Consider the following 27,534-nt stretch of genomic DNA (forward strand, 5'->3'; position numbering starts at 1 on the left):
TTTAGAAGAATGAGGGGAGATCTCATTGAGACATATAAGATGTTGAATGGGATGGATCGGATAGAGGTGGAGAGGCTCTTCCCGCTCAGAAAGCACAGTAGGACTAGAGGGCACAGCCTCAAGATAAAGGGGGGGCGGTTTAGAACAGAGTTGAGGAGGAACTTCTTCACTCAAAGGGTGGTGAATCTCTGGAATTCTCTGCCTGTTGAAGTGGTGGAGGCTGCCTCGCTCAATATTTTTAAGACGCGGGTTGATAGGTTTTTGATAGGCAAGGGGATTAAGGGTTATGGGGAGAGGGTGGGAATGTGGAACTGAGCCACGACAGATCAGCCATGATCTTATTGAATGGCGGGGCAGGCTCGAGGGGCTAAATGGCCTACTCCTGCTCCTATTTCTTATGTTCTTATGAAAAGGCAGGTCTGACCCACATTGCAATGGTCCTCACTACAGTAATGGTAAGGTGGTAGATCCCAAATCTACCCCAGCCAGAACAGGAATTGAACCCCGTGCTGTTGGCACCAATCTGATCCAGTCCAACCAGACGTCTTCAGTTGCTCAGGCAAATTTTACAGCATGTTGTAGCTTGGAGCTATGGTTAGTGATGGTGGAGACTCCAATTTCTTTTCATTGCATGGCTAACCAGAAATCTCTCCCACTCTTACCACCTGTTGGGAGGGTTTACAGGTGCACTTTCAACCTGTATGGTCATTTTATGAACATACCTTCCTTAGCCAAGAAGTCCAGGAGTGGGACTCAGACCAAGAGCTTCTGCTTCAAAGGAAGAGAAACTACCCACTGCACCACAAGATCTCCATTCAACGATCATCGACTGTCTGAAAATCCTTGGTATTCCTCAATCATATTGGTCTACAGAACACTCTCCCACCACTAGATGTAAAGGTGCAAAGGTACTTGGGATCAGGTGAGGGATGAGATGCACAGCTATGAAGGGTTTTGGCATCAGCTGAGATGTGAAAATCTGGCAGAGTGTTCTGGCAAGAATCAATTCCCAAGGTACTCCCCCAATCACAGAATCAATCTCCCAGTCATAGTCACTCCCCTAGTCACAGAGTCAGTTTCTGAATCAGTCACTCACTCAGTCACAGATTCTGAGTAACAAACACTCCCCAATGACTGTACCACTCCTAAATCACAGCATGACACCCTATCTTCCATGTTCCCACCTTGCCGTGGCCCCTTCTTCCAGTTCCTCTCTCTCACTTCCGAACATGTGTTGATCCTATCACTGCACATCATCATTGTCTTGAATGCTATGGATCTTCCTCTCTTGTTCCACTTCCATCTGTTGTTTACACACATCTAAGGCTACACGTCCAATACTGATGTTGTCATTTGAAAGCCTGAGGATGAAGAATGCTATTTCCACACTAGAAATCTCTGTCAAACATTTACCAGGGGAACTGAGACAGCAACTGCAATAAGTGAGGTTTTATTCAGATGGGACAATGACAAGTTTAAAGCCTAATTTGCTGCTCAAAGTCCCCTCTGTTTCACCAGTCAGTTTCCCAAGCTTCAGTAAACTCATGTTACTCCAGAAAAATTTGGAGTAATTTGAATTTTAAACATTGTTCCATGTGGTGTGCAAAACGGTTATTGTCTCAAACCTTTATTTACATATAGTGACATTAGAGTGATATATGGGATCCACAGTATATAAAGGGATTTATCCAAACATCCTCATTTTTATTTACAAGGTATTCCAGAAAAAATAGTCCACTTGAACAAAAGGATTCTGTTCTTTTCAGCTTGTTCTGATTTTGTCTGTCCCTAACACAGACATTGCACATATAATCTGTACAGTGTTCAGGGTTCACTGCCCAATGATTTATCTGCCAACAAAGTAACATCCTTTATAAACACTTTGGAGAGGATAGAAGCAGTTTGAGAAAGATGCTTTGAAGTGACTTGTGATCAGACTCTACCATCACTTTCACTCTTTCAAATAGGCACTGGTTGAAATGCTCAGAAGCAAAGACAATAACCAGGCATTCTTTCTCAGTCTGTGCATAGCATCGGTCAGTTTGCGCTTATGCTCTGGATACAAACACAGCTGGTTATCCTTGCTGCATGAGGGTTGCTCCAAGTCCTGTTTCACCAGCATCTCACTGCAGGGCAACTTCATCATTGACATCACAGTACCTCAGCACTGGCGTTGTCATTACAAGCTGTTTGATGTGAGTGAATGCTGCTTCTTGTTCTAAGTCTCAATACCACTGATCATGCTCTGTAGTGAGCTTAGTAGAGATTCACATTCTTATCACCGATTGGCAAGAGTTAGGCCAAGTAGTTCCAGGAGGACCAACAACTGTGTGAAGGATTTCTGACAGAACTTACAGTAATATCTCGAATCAAAACGTCAAGAAAATTTTCTCCCAAAATTCACACTGAGAATCCTATTCCCTTATGTGAATCCTTGGATATAGCAGGAGTTTATATGATTGTAAGAGTGATCTGTTACGCTTTCCACATTTCAACGGTTTCTTCGGTGTGAACTATCTGGACAGGAACTTTGAAAAACTTTGTGAAGATTTTGTCAGATACCTCACACTTGAACTGCTCCTCTCCTGTGTGACATGTTGGGGTGTGCAGAGGTTCCATAACTGTGGAGAATGATTTGTCACACACATCACATGTGAATGGTTTCTTCCCTTTGTGGATCCTCAGGATCAGATGCTTCGATAACTGTGAAAAGGCTTTGTCACATACCACACAATTCAACTGCCTCTCCTGTCTGAATGTGTTGGCTTCTGCAGTTCAATGAATCCAATAACATTTTGTCATACATAACACATATTATTAGTTTCTGTCCGCTGTGGACAGTCTGATGGAACAGGAATTTCAATGAATCTAAAAATGATTTGTCACACACCCCGCTTGAATGATTTCTCCCCAATGTAAATGCATTGGTATATACGCACCTCACACTTCAAAAGGTCTCACTCCAGTGGTTCCGTCGGTGTAAACAGAGATTCTCAGCCCGTGAGAATGATTTGTTACACACTTCACATTGGAATGGTTTCTCCCCAGTATGAACGCGTTGGTGGACACGGAGGTTCGATGACTGTGTGAAAGATTCGTCACAAACCTCACATGTAAACGGTTTTTCTCCTGTATGAGTGCGTTGGTGGACATGGAGATTGGATAACCTAGCAAATGATTTGTCACAAACTTGACACTGAAATGGTTTCTTGCCTGTGTGAATTTGTTGGTGGACACGAAGGGTTGATGCCCGCGAGAATGATTCCTCACAGACCTCGCATGTGAACGGTCTTTCTCCTGTGTGAGTACGTTGATGTACAAGTAGATTAGATGACTGTGCAAATGATTTCTCACACACTTCACACTTGAATGGTTTCTCCCCTGTGTGAATACGTTGATGGATTCGGAGAGTTGATGACCACAAAAATGATTCGTCACATACCTCGCACGTGTACGGTCTTTCCCCTGTATGAGTGCGTCGATGGAGACGGAGGGTTGACGACCATGAGAATGATTTATCACACACCTTACACGTAAATGGTCTCTCCCCTGTGTGAGTGCGTTTGTGAACATTTAGGCTCGATGACTGAGTGAATGATTCATCACAAACCTCACACGTGAATGGTCTCTCTCCTGTGTGAGTGCGTAGGTGTACACGTAGATCAAATGACTGCAAGAATGATTTGTCACATACCTCACATCTGAATGGTTTCTCCCCAGTGTGAATGCGTCGGTGTCTCCGGAGGGCTGATGAATCTGAGAACGATTTGTCGCACACCTTGCACTTGAATGGTTTCTCTCCGGTGTGAATGCGTTGGTGAACACGGAGGGTCGATGACTGTGTGAATGATTCATCACAGACCTCACATGTGAATGGTTTCTCGCCTGTGTGAGTGCGATGGTGGACACGGAGATCTGATGACTGCAAGAATGATTTGTTGCAAATTTCACAAATGAATGGTTTCTCACCTGTGTGAATGCGATGGTGCCTCAGCAGCTTGGATGAACTAGTGAAAGCCGCCTCACATATATCACAACTGAAGGGTTTCTCCCCTGTGTGAATCCTTTGGTGTATTATGAGGCCTGACGATTTCAGAAAAGCTTTACCACAAACTTCACACCTGAATTGTTTCTCTGCCATGGAGCTGCTGTTGATTTGACAGATGTTTTACAGATGTATCCTACATATTAGGTGAGATGGTAGAGACTTCCACCACTTGCACAGCCTCTCACCTATAAAGAAAGAGTCAGTCGTTCTTGAGGTTCAAAGACTGATTGAAACTCTCACCACACTTGAAGCCCACTCTCACTTCTTCCCAGCCTCACCCTGACTGATCATCCACAGCTGAACCTTTGGAAAGATTAACTCTGATGGAAGCGTCTACATTGCTGACCAGTTTCAGATCTGATGATATCTCAAATATCCCATGATCCAAGCGATTTCCAGATGACGGTTTCAGTGCCCAACCGTCTCTGTGTTGGGCAATGCTGTGAAGGGACTAGGTGTCTTCCTACAGTTGTGTTGTTCCTTGAGTGGTGATTAGGATCCATCAGCAGTGTCCATCCTCACGATACTCTTTGTGTAGTACAATGCAATCATTCTGTAAAAAAGGAAAAGAAAACTTGATTTCCCCCATTCTCTCTTCTCCTTTGCTGAAGGGGCTGACACCAATCGACACCATTTCACATTGAGTGCCAGTCTGCTATTCTTCTACGTGGGGATCAGGTACAAGTCCTTTATTGTTCCTCACCTGAATTCACACACACTCTGCTTCCAGCAGGGACACAGGATGGTGACCAGTAACAGACATGTGGCTTTCTTTCCTCTGCCCAGCCAACAAATTCTCAGGCATCATGATAGCAATGCCAAAGACAGTCTGGCAGACTGTAAAATTACTATTAGCTTGTGTCGTGTTGTCAAAGTCCAGTTTCACCTTAAACACGCAGGAAAAATGTAAATTCAATGGAGATTTTGAAATTTCTCCACTTTTCCCAATTATTTGCAACAAACACACTGGACAGGAACTGCAAGAAGCTAAGGAAAATATCACTTCAGTTTAGCTGGCTAAAGGATTCTGGTTTATCCTGGGAAATTAGATACACTGCACTCACTCAGACTGCACATCCCAAATTCAGCTATCAGACACAACACTGGGCAAAACTCATCAAATCCAAGCCCAGGATTTTGGGAAAGGCCAAAGCCTTCAGGTAAAATCTTTAAAGAAGACATTAAGAGACATTTCAATAAATGTGCCTCTGCCCCTCCCAAAATAATTAGACCTCACCTTCTCATATTCAGCAATGACCCATCAACAAAACTCAGCCTGTAAATCAGAAGGGAAATGCTTCCAATAAACACACTCAATATCCAACACACAGCTCCAATCAAACAGCTCAGCACAAAGCACCGAGTAAACAGGTCTCTCAGCTGGATCTTCTCACACAGCATAAGGGGCATTTCCACACCTGATTCCCCACAGGATAGTCAGACTGCCTGAACATTAGTGTGGATATGATGCAATGTAATTATTATAAATTCTGCTCCTTCACTCACCATCTCCTGACTTGGTTTTCAGTCCCTACAGGAAGTGAAGCAGCTGTGAAAGAGGAAGAGGAGAGAATGGTCAGAGTGGGTGGGCTCTCTGATTGACGTCTCTCACAGCCAATCCAAATATTTCTGGAGTAACAGGAGTTTCCTGAAGTTTGGGAAACTGACCAGGGAAACGGAGGCGACTTTGAGCAGCAGATCAGGTGGGGATTTAAACTTGTCATTGTCCCGTCTGAATAAAACCTCACTTATTGTAGATGCTGTTTGAGTTCCCCTGGTAAATATTTCACAGAGATTTCTAGTGTGGGAATAACATTCTTCATCTTCGGAGACTTTTAAACTGACATCAGTGTGGTATGTGTAGCCTGGGATGTGTTTGACAGCAGATCAGAAGAGGAAGACCCACAGCATCCAAGGCAGTGATGTGTAGTGGTGAGGTCAGCACCTGTATAGAAGAGAGGATGGAGAGGAAGACGGGAGGGAAATGAACCCAGGAAATACAGGGGCACAGAAGTAAGGGACAAAGAAGACTTGGGTACAGGAGACAGGTACATTTGGGAGGGAGAGAAAAGCTTGTCCAAGTATTTACAGATTCCCTCAGAAAGACATGGACATCAAACCTAAACAAAACCTCATCCATAGTATGTTGTACATAAAATGGTGACACCAGTCACAGAAGGAAGGGATGAACATTGTCCCAAATCAGCTGATCATCTGGTCACAGTTTCCCTGAATATGGATGTGATGTCTGAGTTTCTGACAATGAAAGCATTGTGGGGTGATCCAGTGTGTGAGGTTCAAATGGAGTATTCTCAGACGGTCATTACACACTACATGAAGGAAGGGAATTATTTTCTGTTCAGGGAGCTTTGAGTCTTCTCAGGTGACCTTCAATGCCAAGTGAGTGTTATCAATCACTGCCAACACAACTATTCCATAAAAGTCCAGTGACCTCTACTGCTGCTCTCTGAGTGTTGCATTCAATTTAATGAAGTAATTTATTCTCTTTCTGTTATCTCCTCTTATCTTTCCTCCTCCTCTGTTTGTTCTGTTTCTATCTTTCCATTTTCATTCTCCTACCCCCCTCCTCTTACCTCCTCCTCCTAGCTCTCTTCCTCCTTGCTATACATCTCTCTATCTATTCTCTCACTTATTCTCTTGTTCAGCATTAGAAAATTGAGAGGGAGAAAAAGAAAGTTCATGATCTTAAAATATGTATTATTACTGAAAAAAAAACAGAAACAGTATGCAATGTTATTAAGGTCATAATGTCATTATGATTATCCTCATCATTCTTTAGGAGCAGAAGAAGGCCATTAAGCCCTTCAAGTCTGCTTTGCCATTCAATAAGATCACAGCTGATCAGGTTATGGGTATGGTCTCAACTCAGCTTTCACATTGATCCACAGAACCCTTGCTTTATTGTCTGTCAAAAATATGTCTTCAGGAAGCGAGGAATTGAGATGACACAGGTTTTTGGAAATTGATATGAAAACATAAGTCTTTCTTTGGGAAACACTTAGCATCCTGTGATTTGGAAATCCTAAAACCATTGATAGAGAAAGTATACCAGCCCCCAGGGACATTGACCAATATATTGTGTATAGAGCTCTTATTTGAGGCTCCTGAGTATTTTGGTGGATTGGAACACACCATGCTGACAAATCAGGTAGTTTGGTTTCAGCTTAGAACCACAGAACCATAGAAAATTACAGCTCAGAAACAGGCCTTTTGGCCCTTCTTGTCTGTGCTGGACCATTTTTTGCCTAGTCCCTGCACTTAGACCACATCCCTCCACACCCCTCTCATCCATGAACCTGTCCAAGTTTTTCTTAAATGTTAAAAGTGACCCCGCATTTACCACTTTATCCGGCAGCTCATTCCACACTCCCACCACTCTCTGCGTGAACTGCCCCCCCTAATATTCCTTTAAACTTTTCTCCTTTCACCCTTAACCCATGCCCTCTGCTTTTTTTTCTCCCCTAGCCTCAGTGGAAAAAGCCTGCTTGCATTCACTCTATCTATACCCATCAAAATCTTTATAGCCATTAGTGAAACTTGGGTACAGGAGGGGCAGGACTGGCAGCTCAATGTTCCAGGGTTCCAATGTTTCAGGCGTGATAGAGGTGGAGGGATAATGTCATATTTCCACATGTCAATCCACGCCTTCAACTCATCTGCCTTCCCCACAATACTCCTGGCATTGAAATAGACACACCTCAGAAGATTATTTCCACCACACTCAACCCTTCCATTTGTGATTTTGCTTGAACTAACCTGTCTTTTTACCCCTGCTCCAATATCTGCTCTGGCACTCTGGTTCCCATCCCCCTGCAAATCTAGTTTAAACGTTCCCCAATAACACTAGCAAACCTCCCTGCAAGTATATTGGTCCCCTTGTAGTTTAGGTGTAACCCATCTCTCTTGTACAGGTCCCACCTGCCCCAGAAGATGTCCCAATGATCCAAGAATCGGAAACTCTGCCCCCTACACCAGTTCCTCAGCCACGTGTTGATCCGCCCAAACATCCTACTCTTACCCTCATTGGCACATAGTACAGGTAGCAATCCTGAGATTACTACCCTCGGGGTCCTGCTTTTTAACTTCCTTCCAAGCTCTCTACACTCTCTCTTTAGGACCTCCTCACTCTTCCTACCTATGTCATTGGCACCGATGTGTACCACCACATCTGGCTGATCACCTTCCCACTTTAGAACGCTGTGCACGCGATCTGAGACATCCCTGACCTTGGCACTTGGGAGGCAACAAACCATGCGGGAGTCTCTGTCCCGACCACAGAACCTCGTGTCCGTACCTCTGACCATTGAGTCCCCTATCACTACCACTCTCCTCTTCTTCCTCCCACCTTTTGCGCTGCAGAACCAGACTCAGTATCAGAGTTCCGGCTGTCGCAGCTTGTCCCAGGTAAAGCATCTCCCACAACAGTATCCAATTCAGTATACCTGTTGAGGAAGGGAATGGCCATAGGGGAACCCTGCTCTGCCCGTTTCACATTTCTATTTTCTCTCCTTACAGTAACCCAATTTCCTGTGCTCTGCTGCTTAGGTGTGACTACCTCCTGAAAGCTACTGTCTACATACTTCTCATTCTCCTGAATTAGATGGAAGTCATCAAACTCCTTCTCTAGTTCCCTAACACGCTTTGCTAGCAGCTGCAGCTGGATGCATCTTTTGCAGGTGTTGTCGTCAGGAATACCGGAGGTCTGCCTGAACTCCCACATCCTGCAAGAGGAGCATGAATTTATTGTGAGTTATAAATCTATACAGAAGATTGATAAAATAGCAGACAATCAACACAATATTCAGCTTATACCAAACTATAAATCAACCAAAACAGCAAAGGATTTGAAAATCACTCAATATCTTTCCAAGAACATTAAATGAACCTTAGAAGACAGTAGAGTGCAAACATTACCCATGGAATCAATCAAACACCCATCACCTGAAGAGGATGTGTCTATAATTGACATTGACAATTGAAAGCAGGGTCCAATTCTACCCCATTTCCATTTATTAAAATCCCTGTGCTTTAATCTGGTTCCCGGTTCCAATGGTCAGAGATGACACCAAACTTCAGTGGCACAGGATGGTCCTCATTTCATAGAGTCATACAGTCATAGAGGTTTATAGCATGGAATCAGGCCCTTTGGCCCAACTTGTCCATGCTGCCCTTTTTTTAAACCCCTAAGCTAATCCCCATTGCCCACATTTGGCCTATATCCCTCTATATCCTCTTATCCATTTAACTATCTAAATGTTTTTTAAAAGACAAAATTGTACCCACCTCGAATACTACCTCTGGCAGCTTGTTCCAGACACTTACCATCTCTGTGTGTGAAAAACTGCCCTTCTGGACACTTTTGTATCTCCTCCCTTTCACCTTAAACCTATGCCCTCTAGTTTTAGACTCCCCTACCTTTAGGAAGGGGAGTCTAAAACCACTATCTAGTTGATCTGTGTCCCTCATTATTTTATAGACTTCGATAAGATCACCCCCTCAGCCTCCTACTCTCTAGAGAAAAAAGTCTCAGCCTATCCAGCCTCTCCTTCTAACCCAAACCAACAAGTCCTGATAGCATCCTTGTAAATCTTTTCTGCACTCTTTCTAGTTTAATAGTGTCCTTTCTATTATAGGGTCACCAGAACTGCACACAGTATTCCAGGTGTGGCCGTACCAATGTCTTGTACAACTTCAACAAGACATTCCAACTCCTGTATTCAATGTTCAGACCAATGAAACCAAGAGTGCCAATTGCCTTCTTCACCACTCTGTCCACCTGTGAATCCACTTTCAAGGAGCTATGAACATGTACCCCTAGATCTCTTTGTTCTGTAACTCTCCTCAACGCCCTACTATTAACTGAGTAAGTCCTGCCCTGGTTCAATCTACCAAAATGCATCAGCTCGCATTTATCTAAATTAAACTTCATCTGCCATTTGTCAGCCCACTGACCCAATTGATCAAGATCCCATTGCAAATGGAGATAACTTTCTTTACTGTCCACTATGCCACCAATCTTGGTGTCATCTAGAAACTTACTAACGACGCCTTCTATATTTTAATCCAAATCACTAATCAAAATGACAAATAAAAGTGGACCCAGCACTGATCCATGAGGCACGCCGCTGGTCACAGGCCTCCAGTTTGAAAAACAACCCTCTTCCACCACCTTCTGGCTTCTGTCAATAAGCCAATTTTGTATCCATTTAGATACCTCATCCTGAATCCCATGAGATTTAATTTTATCCAACAACCTACCATGCGGTATCTTGTCAAAGACTTTGCTGAAGTCCATGTAGACAACATCAACTGCATGGCCTCATCGACCTTCTTGGTTACCTCCCCAAAAAACTCAATCAAATTTGTGAGACATGGTTTTCCATTCACAAAAATATGCTATCTGTCCCTAATCAGTCCTTGCGTCTGTAAATGCCTGTAGATCCTATCTCTCTATGATTTCCATCATACAAACACATGCAGAATTGAAGAGGTCAAGAGAGGTTTATAATCTGTTGCAGAGTGAACCACGACATTGCAGTCACCTACAAGCTGTTAATCATGTGTATCTGTGGTGGTCAGTTTAAGAACATAAGAAATAGGAGCAGGAGTAGGCCATCTAGCCCCTCGAGCCTGCCCCGCCATTCAATAAGATCATGGCTGATCGGTCGTGGCTCAGTTCCACATTCCCGCCCTCTCCCCATAACCCTTAAAACCTATCAACCCGCGTCTTAAAAATATTGAGCGAGGCAGCTTCCACCACTTCAACAGGCAGAGAATTCCAGAGATTCACCACCCTTTGAGTGAAGAAGTTCCTCCTCAACTCCGTTCTAAACCGCACCCCCCCTTTATCTTGAGGCTGTGCCCTCTAGTCCTACTGTCCTTTCTGAGCGGGAAGAGCCTCTCCACCTCTATCCGATCCATCCCATTCAACATCTTATATGTCTCAATGAGATCTCCCCTCATTCTTCTAAACTCTAACGAGTACAAGCCTAGTTTATTCAGCCTCTCCTCATAGTTCAACCCCGTCAACTCCGGAATCAGCCTAGTAAACCTCCTCTGCACTCCCTCCAAGGCCAAAATATCCTTACGTAAGTGCGGTGACCAAAACTGCACACAGTACTCCAGCTGCGGCCTCACCAGTGCCCTATGCAGCTGCAGCAAGACCTCCCTACTTTTATATTCAATCCCCCTCGCTATGAAGGCCAGCATCCCATCTGCCTTCCTGACCACCTGCTGCACCTGCTGGGTTTTTGTGACTCATGCACAAGGACCCCGAGGTCCCTCTGCACCATCGCATGCTGCAGTTTTTTGCCATGTAAGTAATCGTCCTTCCTACCATTATTCCTACCAAAGTGGACAACCTCACATTTGCCAACATTAAATTCCATTTGCCAGTTCCTGGCCCATTCGCCCAGCCTATCTAGATCCTTCTGCAGACTCTCCACACCCTCCGCACAATTTGCCGTTCCACCAATCTTGGTGTCATCAGTTTTGGCACAGAGGTGACCAAGATAAACAAGTTTCCTGTTGAGATGATATTTCACTGACACTAGAGTGCAGTGGATTTTTGTTGAAGTGAATATTCACTCTCAGTTCAATTGTAAATAAATTGGGGCCTATCGCACTGCTTTACTTGACACCAGTCTGAATTTTGAAGGCTTTTGTTTCAGATCTCCCACTCAAGACAGTTAGAGACAAATCATCATGAAACAATTGCAGGATTGTGATGAAGTTTCTTGGACATCCAAATCATGGAGCACAATCCACAGAGCCTCATGATTTGGTCAAATCATAGCATCCCTACATTGCAGAAAAGGTCATTTGGTCTCATTCTTAACCCCACACCTTTATCCTGCCAGTTCCCCTAATCTACACATCTTGGACAATAAAGGACAATTTAGCATGGCCAATCCTCCTAACCTGCAAATCTTTGGACTGTGGAAGGAAAGCAAACCACCTGAAGGAAACCCATGCAGACACAAGCAAACTCCACATAGACAGTTACCTAAGCCGGGAATCAAACCCAGGTCCTGGCGCTGTGAGGCAGCAGCACTTGATTACTTCATGAATGTAATGGAGAGTCCCTGGCGTTGTTCTCAACATTTTCCTTGGATTTGTCTAGGAATAAGGACAATGTTGGAAGTTCCTCTGGAAGGTCTAAACCAAGTCAAAGTTCGAAGTGAAGTTTATATCACTCAATCCCTGTGAGGGACTGATATCTGCTGCACAGATCGTTGACTTGTTCAATCAGTGATGAACATCCACCCAGCACCAAAACATCACAAGACCCAGAAGTCCAATGGGAAGATCAATGTCTCAGCCCTAAAACATCCTAAGGGGAGCAGTTCACGAACAATCTGGGAAATCTTCACAATTCCAACTCAATTCCTGAACAGTGGGACACACATTGGTGAGACAAACAGTGCTTTGGAAGGACAGCTCCCCTGTGTGAGCACTGGAGGGTAAACAATGTAGGCAACTCTCAGTGTAAGTGAAGCAAGTGACCTGGCTCCAAGTCCATGGGGAAATGTTGGTGTTTGGACACAGAAGAGCAATAGGTGAAACAATCTTGGCACATGTCCCACAGGAAAAATTTGTCTGTAGGTTCACTAATGTTCCAGGTCAGATAACTGTGAAGACTTTATTACAGAACTCAGATGTCCCCCGTCGGTGTTGATGGATCAGTTATACAGTGAGAGACAGCCTCATTGAGACACCACATACCTGAATGACATCCTTCATGTAAGTGTTAATGTAAACCTCACACTTGAAGTGTTATTGAAGTGTTATTTCACTGTGTGATTTCTTTAATGGAGCATGAGGTATGTTGGCTCAACGAACAATTTGTCATACACCTTACACTTGCATAGTTTCTCCCGTGTGAATGCATCGGTGTCTCTGAAGAATCGATGACCAGGAGAATGATTTTTCACACATCACTCATATAAATGGCTTCTCCCTGGTGTGAACACATTGGTGTATGTAGAGGGCCAAAGACCACACAAATGATTTATCACACACCTCACATGTAAATGGTGTCTCCCCTATGTGAACGCGTTGAAGAACACGGAGGCTCGATGATTCTGTGAATGATTTGTCATATACTTTGCAAGTGAATGATTTCTCCCCTGTGTGGACTGTCTGATGGACCAGGAGTTTCAAACACCTTGTGAAGGCTTTGTCACACACCACACACTTGAATGGTTTGTGCAGGTGTTGCACAAGTGTTGACGACTGTGTAAAAGACCTTTTGCACACCTCACACATAAATGGTTTCTCTCCTGTGTGAATGCGTTAATGTTGCACAAGTGTTGATGACCGCGTGAAGGCTTTGTCACACACTTCACACTTGAAGAGCTTTACCTCTTTCTGAGTCTTTTGGTGCCTTAGCAGATCAAAGGATTGGGTGAAAGCCATCTCACAACACACACCTGAAAGTTTTCTCCCTGGTGTGTTTGCTTTGGTGTTTTAGGAGGCTCCAAGATACCGCAAAAACTTTATTGCAAACCTCACATTTGAAGGGTTTCTCCCCTGAGTGAATTCTCTGGTGTATAAGGAGGCCTGAAGACCTCACAAAGACTTTACCACAAACTTCACACTTGAAGGGTTTCTCTCCTGTGTGGATTGCCTGATGTCGCTGGAGGGTCCTTAACTGTATGAAGGATTTGTCGTACAATTCACATTTGACCTCTTTCTCCCCATGTGAATACTTTGATGTGCACGGAAATTTGTAAACCATGAGAATGATTCCTCACACGTCTGACACGTGAATGGTTTCTCCCCAATGTGAATGCAGTGGTGTGCGCTAAGGTTCGTTAGCCGGGGGCATTATTTGTCACATACTGTGCAGGTGAATGGTTTCTCTCTGGTGTGAATGTGTTGGTGCTTCCGCAGAGTTGATGAAAGTGAGAATGATTTGCCACATACGTCACATGTGAATGGTTTCTCCCCAGTGTGAGTGCGTTGGTGTCTGCAGAGGTACGATGAGTCCCAGAATGACTTGTTGCACACATTGCATGTGAATGGTTTCTCACCTGAGTGAATACACGCTGGTGTTTGTAGAGAATTGATGAATCTGAGAACGATTTGTTACGCACCTTGCAGATGAATGGTTTCTCCCCTGTGTGAATGTGTTGGTGAATGAGGAGTTGTGTTGACATGGAGAATGATTTATTACAAACCTTGCAGGAGAATGGTTTCTCCCCGTGTGAATGCATTAGTGTGCACGGAGGCTAGTTAGCCGTGAGAATGATTTGCTGCACACATCGCAAGGGTACGGTTTTTCTCCTGTGTGAATATGTTGGTGTGTACAGAGGCTTGATGTCACCAAGAATGATTTATTGCACATCTCACATGTGAACGGTTTCTCCCCTGTGTGAATGCGTTGGCACATGCAGGGGTTCCATGACTTTGAGAATGATCTGTTGCATATCTTGTATCTGAAAAGCTTTTCACCTGCATGAATGTGTTGGTCATTTAGAGCGCTGATGACTGTGTGCTGGTTTGGTCACACATCTCAGTGTTGAATAGTTTCTCATCTGTCTAATTCTGCAGCCAGGCCTTGGGTGATAGTCAGGATCTTCCCGGCCGGTTTCTGGGAGATGGTTTCACTGCCCAACCTTCTCTGTATTGAGCAATACTGTGAAGGGACTGAATGTCTTCCCACGACTGTGCAGTTTTTTCCTGGATGATGGTCAGGATCCATCTGTGGTGTCTATCCTCTCTGTGTTCTCTGGCGTAGTACAGTGCAATCCATGTGTAAAACAGGAAAAGGAAACATAACCCATCAACAAAACTCAGCCTGTTAATCAGAAGGGAAATACTTCCAATAAACACACTCAATATCCAACACACAGCTCCAATCAAACAGCTCAGCGCTCTGATTGACAGCTCTCACAGCCAATCAGTCAGAGGATGAAGAGAGAGCAGACATGCCGTCAACAGATTATTCGACGTAGCCAATTATTCGACGCAGCCAATCATAGAGGAGGGCACTGATTCCGTGCTCGCCCCCAGCTCTGCGCATGTGCTCTCGGGACAAACTCTCCTCCGGTCGGAACGACATTACCCATGCTGCATATGTCCCCGGGCCTGCGCAGTGACATGCGGCAGTCTGGCGTGAGAACAGGGAGGAGAGAGAGCGCGCGCGTGTCAGCCCGCGGTGCCTGATGGGAGTTGTAGTTCTGCTGCGCACAGCAGCGACTGGCTCCCAGCGTTCGGGAGTTGGAATGTGAGGAAGCGCGAGCCCGGAGCGGCTGAACCAAATTGAAAAGCAGAGACTGACCCTTGGTAGGAACCAGAGCGATGGCGGTGGGAAGATTCACCATTGCAGGAGATTCTCTGTGTACAACTGAAGAGGAAAAAGTCACACAAGTCACAGTCAACTAACTGGACAACACAGAAGAGTTATCGGAGGAGGATAGTGTGGTTGGCCATGTCATTAGGCTGCAGAGAGATTGCTTTTCTCGCTACAGATATTTCCTAGAATCCTACAGTGCAGGAGGAGGCCATTTGACCCATTGAATCTGCACCTACCACAATCCCACCTAGGCCCTATCCCCATAACCTCATGCATTACCCTCGCTAGTCCCCTGACATTAAGGGACAATTTAGTATGGCCAATCCATCAAACCCACACATCTTTGGACCCTGGCAGGAAACTGGAATACTCGGAGAAAACCCATGCAGAGAACATGCAAACTCCACATAGACAGTGACCCAAGCCGGGAATCAAAACCGAGGCAATAGTACTAACCACTGTGCTGACCGTGATCTGAGGATTTCCAGCATTTTCTGAATCTCTATCAGATTTCCAGCATTCACAGGATTTCTTGGATTTCAAAAGCTGACTATGTGTACTTTAGGGAAGTCTAGACTGTGGGCTGATTTGATGAAACTTTATCATGTTTACAAATTATTTCAAATGGTGAGGTTAGGAAAGACCAAGTGTCATATTTACAAGTTGTGCATGGGCAGAACTATAGATCCATCAATTATTAAAAGTAACAAGGCAGTTCAACAATTGAAAAGCAGAGAAGTGATGTTAAACTTGTCTAGAATCTTGTTTAGACAACACTTTTAGACCATACCAGCTCTACACAGTTCAGATCAACATATTGAACAAAAAGGAAAGAATTGGAGAAAGGCAACATGGTGGTACAGTAGTTATCACTGCTGCCTCACAGTGCCAGGGATCTGGGTTCAATTCCGGTCACTGTGTGGAGTCCACACGTTCTCCCCGTGTCTGCATGGGTTTCCTCCAGATGCTCTGGTTTCCTCCCACATTCCAAAGATGTGCAGATTAGGTTGACTGGCCATGATAAATTGACCCTTGTGTCACATGTTCAGCAGGTTGTAGGGTTATTGGGATAGGGGCTGGGTGGGATTGTTGTCCGGTGCAGACTTGATGGGCCAAATGGCCTCCTTCTGCACTGTAGGGATTTGATGATTCTAAGTTGTAAAAAGAAACATTGATAAGAATGATACTGAGAATGGATTGATTGTGACTATCAGGAAAGACTGAACAGGTGAGGACTCTTTCCCCCAGAAAAAAGAAGGCTGACGGAAAACATCCTGGAAATCTTTAAAATAATATTATAAAATGCAGAATTTGGGGACAAAGTCACCATAATTCCAGATGGCTATAGGCTACTCTTCATTTTGAGGAGAAGAGCTGACTGATGATGAATTTAACCTTAAGATCACCACATCTCAGGCAAGGGACAAGGTTGAAAAGGCGGGCCAGTGCATGAAGTGAATGTCATTCTGTATCATGAACCAGCCATCCAACCAACTGAGCTGAACCAATCTCCAATAGAAAGAAAACGTTCCCACTTGTGTGAGGGAGTCCAAAACTGGGGGCAAGAAATATATATCGGTCAATAATAAATCCAATGAGGAATTCAGGTAAAACTACTCTTTCAAGAGAATGATTAGAAAGTGGAACTTGTTCCCAAGGGAAATGGTTGAGACAAATAATTTTTATGTATTTGATGGGAAGGCAGGTAAATAGATGATGGAGAACGGAATAAAAGGATCTGCTGATAGGATGATATAAAATAGGGAGGTAGAAAGCTCATGTGGAGTATAAACAGCAGTAAAAAGAAGATGGGTCAAGTGCTCTGTTTCAGTGTTTTAGAAACTATAACCAAAACAAAAAAAAGGTCAGGCGGACACTATCGAAAGAAATTAGGTTGGGTGTTTGGTAGCTCTTCCTTTTATCACATCATCCACTGGACTACCCCCCCCTCCTCCCACCCGAGTCCACAGTATGTGTTTTCCTTATTTCTTCAGTGTTGGTAATCCTGGGGTCAATCTGAGATGCTCTCCAAGTAAGGTTTGTCCTAAATATAGTCACTCTTACAGGGCACAATGAAACTCTCAAAGCTCAGAGTCAATCCCAAAGCAAACATTAATTTCCGATTCATCCTCCAAGCACTGACTCAATCTCCTCTTCCAGTCTACATCCTCTGTTCCTTCCTCCCATGTCCCTTCTCCCTTGTCCCTCTCTCCTGTGACGCCCCCCCTGCGCATGTGCTGATCCCACCACTGCACATCATCACTACCTTGAATGCTGTGAGTCTTCCTCATTTGATCTGCTGCTAAACAAATCAGAGGCTACACGTCCCACACTGACGATGTCAGTTTGAAATCCTTTGAAGATGCTATTTCCACACCAGAAATTTCTGTCAAACATTTACCAGGGGAACTGAGACAGCAGCTGCAATAAGAGAGGGTTTTATTCAGATGGGACAATGACAAGTTTAAATCCCACCTGATCTGCTGCTCAAAGTCACCTCCGTTTCCCTGGTCAGTTTCCCAAACTTCAGGAAACTCCTGTTACTCCAGAAATATTGTGATTGGCTGTGAGAGACGTCAATCAGAGAGCCCACCCACTCTGCCCATTCTCTCCTCTTCCTCTTTCACAGCTGCTTCACTTCCTGTAGGGACTGAAAACCAAGTCAGGAGATGGTGAGTGAATTAACAAAGTTCATTTAGATGGTAAACTGTCCTCACTTTTGTTGATGGGTCATTGCTGAATGTGAGAAGATGAGGTGTAATTATCTGGGAGGTGCAAAGTATCTGAGGATTCTCACTATTGCCTATTGTTGAGTTGTGTGAGTATCTTGGGAGTCGGTTATTATCCTGTGGACCGTGAATTGTCAGTTCTGGCTGTGTGTTGTGACCTAGCTATTTCCTGTCTTTTTTGGAGTATGAACCTTTCCCTTACTCGTGCGTGTGCTCTAAGTTTTATATTAATTTTGTGGGATGTGGGTGTCGATGGTTGGCCAGCCTTTATTGCCCATTCCTAGTTGGCCTTGGAGGACAGTTGAGAGTCAACCACATTGCTCTGGCTCTGGAATCACATGTAGGCCAGACCAGGTAAAGAGAGCAGATTTCCTTCCCCAAAGGACACAATGAACTAGATCGGTTTTCCCAGTGATCAACAAGCTTTTATGGTCTTCTGTAGATTCTTACTTCCAGATTTTTTTTATTGAATTCAAATTTTACCGTCTTTGGCATGGTGGCACAATGGTTAGCAATGCTGCCTCACAGTGCTAGGGACCTGGGTTCAATTCTGGTGACTGTGTGAAGTTTGTCTGTGTGGGTTTCCTCTGGGTACTCTGCTTTCCTCCCACAGTCGAAAGATGTGCAAATTATGTGGATTGGCCATGGTAAATTGTCCTTTAGTGTCAGGGGATTACTGGGATAAATACATGGGGTTAAGGGGCTAGGACCTGAGTGGGATTGTTATTGGTGCAAGCTCGATGGGCCAAATGATCCCTTTCTGCACTGTAGGGATTCTATGTTCTGCTGTGTCGGGATAATATCTCAACGCCAACGCTTTCCCCACACAGCGAACACGATGTGTTTCTGGCCATGGTTGACCCCATTTCTGGCTAGCCAATGAATAGGTAGTTGCTGTGAAAGCCGTACTGAGGTAGGCTGAGTGCTGTTGGGGGCAGGAAGGGGTTAGTGGGCCGGTGCATCTAATAAACTCTCTCTGGGACAGTTCTTGTGGAGAGGGCTCAGAGTTGTTGACCTGGAAAACATCAATCTCAATGGAGAAACACTGCAAAACTGTTGAGGCAGCACATTCAAACACAAACCTCAGTCCCCAGACGCATTTTTCAATTTTATTTCAGCCTGACATTTCGTCCAACCCTGAATCGTAGTTGAGCTAAATTTAGCACAAAGGCCACCTGGCTGACCAACCCACCCACAAACTGTAAGGCCAAAGTATGTACTTAAAACTGTGATGAGTTGCTCCATTAATGTGCTAAATTCCCTATTTGATTGTTGGCAAACAGGCTTCTGTCTCCCACTGACTCAAATATTGCACAAGTGTATCATGATGTCAGTTTGCACACCCAACACGTCTCGATTGATAGCTGAATTTGGAATGAGCAGTCTGAGTGAGTGCAGTGCATCGAACTTCTCAGGATAAACCAGAACGCTTCAATCAGCTACACTGAAGCAGTATTGATCTTCACCAGAATGACACGAGCCTGTTTTGCACTATGTCCGACTCTTTGGGAAAATGGGGAGATAGGTGGAGGAAAGACAGTAGCATATCTTCTGCTCCTGGTCACCATCCACTCTCCCTGCTAGAAACAGAGAATGTCAAGTGAGGGAAAAGGACTTGTTTCTGATTCCCACACACACGGGAATAGCAGGCTGGCCCTCACTGTTAAACAGTCTCTAACTGAGGAGTCGGCCCCTTCAGCAAAGGAGGAGAGGGAATTGGAGGAAATGATGTTTCCTTTTCCTGTTTTACAGAAGGAATCAAGGAGGCTGTTCACCACAAGGGTAATTGGATACAAGTAGCAAGTTTTGGCCTAGCCAGCAACACCCCTATTCTGTAAAAGTATAAATAAAAAAACTGAGCAGTCAGCTCTTTCAGCAAAGGAGGAGAATGAGTTGGAGAAAATCATGTTTCATTTTCCTGTTTTACAGAAGAATTGCACCACTCTACACCAGAGAATACAGTGAGGAGAGAGACCATAGATAGATCCAGAACATCATCCAAGGAACAACTGACAACTGTGGGAAGACATTCAGTCCCTTCAGAGCATTGCTCAATACAGAGAAGATTGGGCAGTGAAACCACCATCTGGAACTTGGTTGGATCAGGGAGCTTTGACATATTATCAAATCTGAAACTGGTCAGTGGTTTGGAATCTCCCATCAGAAACAACGTTTCTGAAGGTTCAGCTGTGAGTGATCAGTCAGGGTGAGGCTGGGAAGAAGTGTGAGTGGGCTCCAAATGTGGTGAGGGCTTCAAAGATTTGTCAAGTCTCATGAGCCACTGACAGATTCCTACAAGTGAGAGGCTTTTCAGGTGTTAGGAGGGCTACACAGGATCGTAAGCTCTTCTACGGTGCATTTGTTACAACTACATTGTTAGCAGAAAGGCAGCCACATGGAAGGGAAACGATTGATATGTGATGAAGATTTTATGATGTCTCCAAATCTCCTAAGGAACCAGATGATTCACATGGGGGAGAAACCATTCAGGTGTGATGTTTATGAGAAAGCTTTCAGTCAATCTTACCATCTTCTATCGGACCAGAGGACTTATAGCGGAGAGAAACCCTTCAAGTGTGAATTGTGTGACAAATCATTCACACGGTTATCAAGTCTCAACGAACACCAGCGCCTTCACACTGGGGAGAACCTCTTCAAGTGTGATGTTTGTGAGATGACATTTAACCGAAATTCCCATCTTTTATCACACCAGAGGATTCATACAGGAGAGAGACCCTTCACGTGCGAGGTGTGTAACAAATCATTCTCGGAGTCATCGACTCTCCGTAAACACCAACAAACTCACACAGGGGAAAAACCCTTTAAGTGTGAGGTGTGTGGTAAATCTTTCTCGCGGTTATCAAACCTGCGTGAACATCAAGGCATTCACACAGGGGAGAAAGGAAAACGCTTCAAGTGTGATGTTTGTAAGATGGCTTTCAGCCGACCCTCCCATCTTATATCACACCAGAGGATTCACACAGGGGAGAAACCCTTCACATGTGGGGTGTGTGACAAATCATTCTCGTGGGCATCGACCTTCCGTAAACATCAACGTCTTCACATAGGGGAGAACTCCTTCGCATACAAGGTATGTGACAAATTATTCTCCGACTAACTGGCTTCTGTATACACCAACATATTTACACATAGGGTCCATAATAAATCATTCCCTTAGTCATCAACTCTGCACACAGATCCATGCAGTCACACAGTTGAAGAATCATTCATATGTGAGGTGTGTGACCAATCATTCTCACTGTCATTACACCTCCACAGACATCAGCATTTTCACACTGCAGCTCACCTGCTCCCCTTATACAGAGCTAACTGTGTTGTTTACCTTCCAATGCTCACAGAGGAGCTATCCTTCCAAAGCACTGTCTGCTCAGGAGCTTCTGTCTCCAACCTCTCCCACCATCAGTCCAATCACTTCAAAAGGGCAATTTAATCTTTGACCAGATCATCAAAAATCATCTAAAGAAGACATCAGTAAGTGCTGCTTATGCACAAGTTTCCCTATGATGGACAAGAGAGCAATATCTGAATATTAAATCATAGTTTCCTACAGTGCAGATGGAGGCCACTTGGCCCATCAAGTCTGCTCCGACTGTCTGACAGAGCATCCTACCCAGGCCCTATTCCTGCAACCCCATGCATTTACCCTGCTCATCCTGCTACACATTGGAACACTAAGGGGCAATTTAGCATGGCCAATGCACCTAACCTGCACATCTTTGATTGGGAGGAATCCCATGCTGTCACGGGGAGAACATGCAAACTCCACACTGACAGTTACCCAAGGCCTGAATTGAACCTGGATCCCTGGTGCTGTGAGGCAGCAGTGCTAACACTGTGCCACTCTGTATATTACATATATGTTAATTTCTGAAACTTTAAAGCGTAGTTTTGAGTTGAAAATACATATAGATCACAAGATTTTTTTACTAATTTTATGAGGTGGTATCAAATGAATTGTCTTGGGGATGGCTCTGACTTTGTCATAAGGTTGATCTCTAATCAGAAGTCCCCGCCTTGGTGAAGGCTGAAACTGTCTCCAACATTCGGAAAATTTGTCACAAGACAACACAGCAAAGTCTGGACCATGATTTCTTTTCATTTTCATTTCTTCCTTTAGGTAAAACTGTCTCATAATGCCGAGGAATGCTCGTTGACTGGAGGGCAAGTTCCGTACATCAACATAATGAATGGTAGGAAGCTAGGAAGTATAGAGGATCAAAGGGACTTCGGGCTGCATGTCCATAGATCACTGAAGGCTGCAGGACAGGTGGATAAGGCGGTTAATGCATTTGGGATACTTATGTTATTAGCCAAGAAATAGAAAGTAAGAGCAGGGAGATTATGACTGAGTTGTATGAACCACTCGGCGGACCATAGCTAGAGTACTGTCTGCAGTTTTTGTCACCACACTATAGGAAATATGTGATTGCACTAGAAAGAGTACAGAGGAGGTTCACCAGGGTGTTGCCTGGAGCGTTTCAACTCTTGAGGACAGGCTGGTTAGAATGGGGTTGTTTTACTCAAACTAGAGAAGGCTGAAGAGGGGTATGGGGATTGGTGGAACCTCATCAAGATGTACAAAATTATGGGTGACATATAAAGAATAGATAGGGAGAAACCTTTCCCCACAATAAAGGGGTCAATAACCGGGATCATATTTTTAAGAAAAGGAGCAGGAGATTTAGGGAAGTTTTGAAGAAAAATGTTTCCACCTAGAGGTTGGTGGGAATCTGGAACTCACTACCTGAAATGGTAGTGGAGACAGGAACTTCACAATATTTAAGAAGAATTTAGATGATCACTTCAAATACCATAGCATACAATGCTGTACCCCAAGTGCTGGAAGGTGGGATTAAAATTGTTCTTTGATGGCTGGTGAGACACAATGGGTGAAGTGGCCTGTTTTCTAGTGTGAAACTTTATGACTCTACCAGTTCACAAAGAAGCTATTTGGCCTCTCCAACTCCACAATAACCAATGTTGGATCAGATATGGGGATGAACGAAGGTGATGTCAACAGCTGAGTGTTTAAACCTTCAGTAAGAGAGTTAATTTACGTGACAAAAGATAATAATTGCGATTTTCCTCTCTGACAGATACACAGGTGAACATAGACACATCAGAGGGTGATGGAGGAGAGTTGGCAGCAGCGTCTGAGACTCCTGAAAGGGTTGATGAAGAAGGGACGGAGGTGAATACCTCACAGCAATGTGGCATGGCAGCTGCAGTGGAGGAGGGAGAGGAGTGTCAGGAGGGTGAGATGTCTGATTTGGAGGATAATGTTGATGACTTAAAGTTAAATATTGTGGTTTGTGTGAAGGAGGAGGCCTGTGATGCTCTGGCTGCTGTGGTTGAGGGAGGGTGCTCTGAACCTTCCGGAAGTGAGGAACCTGTGGCTTTGGGAGCAGAAGCTCTGCCGTCTCCACGAGCACATGGACAGCATCAGGCCCAAACTGCTGGTGAAGAAAATGAAGATGATCTGAAATTACTGAAGAACTTATATCAGGAACAGGTTCAAAGTACGGAGAGTTATCAGGCTACTTCTAACTTGCTTCAGCAAACTTTGACTGAATTTAAGACAGATGTTAGCCAGAATTTACAAAGAAATAATGAGATTCTTCAGGAGCACAATGAGGTTCTGAGACAGCAGAATGAGATTCAAAACCAGCATCTACAAAGAAACAATGAGATTCTTCAGCAACAGAATGAGATTCTTTATCAGCTCCTGCAAAGAAGCAATGAAACTTTGAATGAAATGAGACAGATTCTGTCTCAGATTGTAGCGCCTGCACCTTCTGGCCAGTAGCAGCCCAGTACATAGACATCTGATTCTGGTCATTTCTTTGACACAGGAGAGGACACATCACGGGGAGATATAGAAGGAATTAGACAGTATTTCCGCTACCTCATTAACCCTCTCTCCTTTTTTATTATGAGGAATATCTTTCTGCCTTTTCAATCTGGGTTTTTCCATAACAGAGAGCTCTACATCATGAGGACAATGGCTGAAGAAACTTGAATCTGGGAGTCTTGCCCCCACCCCCCAGCCCGATCGTAGCACCTCCCATTTTTGTGGGACCAGAAATGCACCAGTTTGGGATTTGCATATTTCACAGAGGCAAATACCCATAGAAATCTGCAACTACCTTCTCTCATGTGATTTTGGGGTAAGAGGTGCCTGAAAGCTAACGTGTAGTTTTGACCCAGTAAGAGCTAGGTCGAACTCCATGGATTTGTTTGGATAGATTGGTTCCCTTTGTGGAGTGGAAAAATATCTCTTTGGATGTTGTTGCCAGACACCTTTGTAGGGAGCTAAGATGTTCTTTGGAAGAAGTTAGACCTCCTTTGAGATATTTAAAAAAAAAAGGCATGAATGTGCATATAATATGCTTAAACCCACTGGAATTAAGAGCCCATTCAAACTGTCAAAAAAAAGTCAAGAAATTCGCGATGTATTGTCAAAGGAAGATGTCAAGCTAAAAAGGCATTAAACTCTTTGAAAAAAACTGTCTGGGGTGTTAGAAAATTATTATATTTCCTTCTGTCTGTTGACATAAGCCACAGGGACTGATAGGATTAAAGTGAATAACAGATTTTACAACCATCCATTGTCACAGTAGGTTGCTTGCAGTTTACAATTTGACTGACAGCTCCAACTCGTTATGGGCACTTGAAGTGGGACTATGAATTTCAATTCTTATTTTCATAGAGGATGAGTCAATTCAATAAAATGTTTGTTGTTATAAGGAATAATGTGATAGAATTTAAATGTCAGTTTTTTTATGAATGAACATTGATTAAAAATAAAGTCTGAAACTTTATTTGGCCTCAGCATGAATCCTGATGTCTGCCCACTGCGGATAGTGGATGAGTTGATCTGACCATAAGATATAAGAGCAGTATTGGGCCATTTGGCCCATTGAGTTTGCTTCACCATTTGAATATGACTGATATGTTTCTCAGACTGATTCTCCCATCTTTTCCCTGTCACCTTTGATCCTCTTACCAATCAAGAACTTATCTATCCCTGCCTTAAATACACTCAATGATTTGGCCTCCACAGCCTTCTGTGGCAATGAATTCCACTGATTCACCACCCTCTGGCTGAAGAAATTCCTTATCTTGGTTCTTAAGGGTCTGAGGCTATGCTTTCAGTTCCTAGTCTCTCCTACTGATTGAAACATCTTCCCCACGTACACTCTATCCAGGCCTTTCAGTATTCAGTAAGTTTCAATGCAATTCCCTTTCGTCCTTCTAAGCTCAATCGAATACAGAGCCAGAGTCCTCAAACACTCCTCATACGTCAAGCCTTTCATTCCTGGGATCATTGTTGTGAACCTCCTCTGGACCTTCTTCAAGGCCAGCACATCCCTCCTTAAAAACAGGGTCCAAAATTGTTTACAGTATTCCAAATGTGGTCTGACCAGAACCTTAGCCTCAGCAGTACATCCCTTCCTGCATCTTCTAGCCCTTTTGAAATGAATGCTAACATTGCATTTGCTTTCCAGCTACCAACTCGTTCCGCAAGTTAACCTTAAGAGAATCCTGAACTAGGACTCCTAAGTCCCTTTGTGCTTCCAATTTCTGAATTCTCCCCTCATTTAGAAAATAGTCTGTGCCTCTATTCTTCTACCAAAGCGCATATCCTCAAACTTTCCCACATCTGCCACTCTCCCAACTTGTCCAATTTCTTCTGCAGCCTTCCCGCCTCCTCAATACTACTTGTCTCTCCACCTATCTTTGGATCATTTGCAAACTGAAACAATACCCTTAGTTCCTTCATCAAAATCATTGATGTATCAAGTGAAAGCTTGTGGTCCCAACACTGACCCCTGTGGAACTCCACTCGTCACTGGCTGCTTTCCTGAAAAGGACCCCTTTATCTCCATTCTCTGCCATCTGTCAGTCAGCCAATCTTCTATTCATGCTAATACCTTTTCTGTAACACCGTGGGCTCTTATCTTACTCACGTGGCACCTTGTCAAAAGCCTGCAAACCCAAGTAGGTAACTTCCACTGGCTCTCCTTTGTCTAGCCCACTCATTACCCTCCTCAAAGAACTCTAAGGGAAAGTCATGCCTGATAAATCTAATAATGAAACCATGCTGACTTTGCCCTATTATTAGATTTCTTATTAGATTTCTGATGGACAGGGGAATTAAGGGTTATGGGGAGAAAGCAGGAAAGTGGAACTGATCCACTTCAGATCAGCCATGATCTTATTGAATGGCGGGGCAGCCTCAAAGGGCTAGATGGCCTACTGCTCCTATTTATGTTCTTATGTTCTATTTTATCATGAACTTCCAAGTACTCCAAAATTTCATGCTGAATAATGCACCTTAATATCTTAATGGCTGAGGTCATACTAACTAGCCTGTAATTCCCCATTTTTTGCCTTCCTCCCCTTTTAAACAGAGATGTTATTTTAGCAATTTTCCAATTCTCTGGGACCCTCCCTGACTCTAGTGATTCCTGAAAGATCACCACTAGTGCCTCAGCTATGTCCTTCAGAACTCTGGAATGTAATCTATCTGGCCCAGGTGATTTATCCACCTTCAGACCTTTCAGCTTCCCTAGCACCTTCTCCTTAGTAATGACTACCACACTCACCTCTGCCCCCAACTGTTTTGAATTTTTGCTGTCACTAGTGTTTTCCACTATGATGACTGACACAAAGTACTTATTCAATTCCTCCATCATTTCTTAGTTCCTCATTACTACTCCAGTGTCATTTTGCAGTGATCCAATGTCTTTTTTTTTTGCTTCTCTCTTGTCATTTATATATCTAAAAGAAAATTTTTGCAATCTTCTTTTGTATTATATTACTGGCTAGCTTAGCCTCATATTTCATCTTCTCCCTTCATTACTTTTTTAGTTGTCTTTGGTTTTTAAAGGCTTCCCAATCCCCTTGGCTTTCCACTAATATTTATCACATTGTATGCTTTTTCTTTTGCTTTTATGCTGTTCCTGGCATCTTTTGTCAACCATGATTGTCTCATCCTCCCTTTAGTAAATTTCTTCTTCCTTGGGATGAAATTCTGCTGCATCTCCTAAATTAATCCAAGAAACTCCTGTCATTCCTGCTCCACTGTCCTTCCAGCTAAGCTCATCTTCCAATCAGCTCTGGCCAGCTCCTCCCTCATATCTCTGAAGGTACATTTACTCAACTGTAATACCATGGCATCTGATTCCAGCTTCTCCCTCTCAAACTGCAGGCAACCCTCGTGCCTTGCTGCCAGCACTGCATATTCTCCAATGGACAGAAGTGAGACCCACAAACAATTAAACCACAGCCTCCCTTGTTCTATTGTTGGAGCACACTAGTGGATGAGCACCATTTAAAACTAAGGGGATAATCCTGACTTTTATAATATAACAGGTGACAATTGCCTCTGTGCCCATATATCAAATGTCTTG

General features: G+C 43.9%; 2 protein-coding genes across 2 annotated transcripts; one reads left to right on the forward strand and one right to left on the reverse strand.

The window, feature by feature from the left end:
* Positions 1-1,624: 1,624 nt before the first annotated feature.
* Positions 1,625-5,734, reverse strand: LOC145348082 (uncharacterized). The gene is made up of 3 exons (XM_080196223.1): positions 5,555-5,734; positions 2,992-4,601; positions 1,625-2,705 (listed from the first exon to the last, which is right to left on the reverse strand). Exons 2-3 carry the CDS (start codon positions 4,139-4,141, stop codon positions 2,476-2,478), a joined length of 1,380 nt encoding a protein of 459 aa, XP_080052349.1. The 5' UTR covers positions 4,142-4,601; positions 5,555-5,734; the 3' UTR covers positions 1,625-2,475.
* Positions 5,735-17,868: 12,134 nt separating this feature from the next.
* On the forward strand, positions 17,869-24,889 carry LOC145348015 (uncharacterized). Its single transcript, XM_080196119.1, has 4 exons — positions 17,869-18,040; positions 20,027-21,188; positions 22,236-22,308; positions 23,215-24,889. Exons 2-4 carry the CDS (start codon positions 20,493-20,495, stop codon positions 23,922-23,924), a joined length of 1,479 nt encoding a protein of 492 aa, XP_080052245.1. The 5' UTR covers positions 17,869-18,040; positions 20,027-20,492; the 3' UTR covers positions 23,925-24,889.
* Positions 24,890-27,534: the final 2,645 nt, after the last annotated feature.

Source organism: Carcharhinus amblyrhynchos, chromosome 9 (genome assembly GCF_965287045.1).
Source record: "Carcharhinus amblyrhynchos chromosome 9, sCarAmb.v2.hapA, whole genome shotgun sequence".
Lineage (NCBI taxonomy): Eukaryota > Metazoa > Chordata > Chondrichthyes > Carcharhiniformes > Carcharhinidae > Carcharhinus > Carcharhinus amblyrhynchos.

Coding starts and splice junctions, on each gene's coding strand:
- LOC145348082 (XM_080196223.1), bottom strand. CDS start 4,141: ATGGCAGAGAAACAATTCAGGTGTGAAGTTTGTGGTAAAGCTTTTCTG. Junction 2,706..2,991: donor ATCATTCTCACGGGCTGAGA/ATCTCTGTTTAC, acceptor AAGCCTTTTCAC/AGTTATCGAAGCATCTGATC.
- LOC145348015 (XM_080196119.1), top strand. CDS start 20,493: ATGGAAGGGAAACGATTGATATGTGATGAAGATTTTATGATGTCTCCA. Junction 21,189..22,235: donor AGAACTCCTTCGCATACAAG/GTATGTGACAAA, acceptor TTCTTCCTTTAG/GTAAAACTGTCTCATAATGC. Junction 22,309..23,214: donor GTACATCAACATAATGAATG/GTAGGAAGCTAG, acceptor CCTCTCTGACAG/ATACACAGGTGAACATAGAC.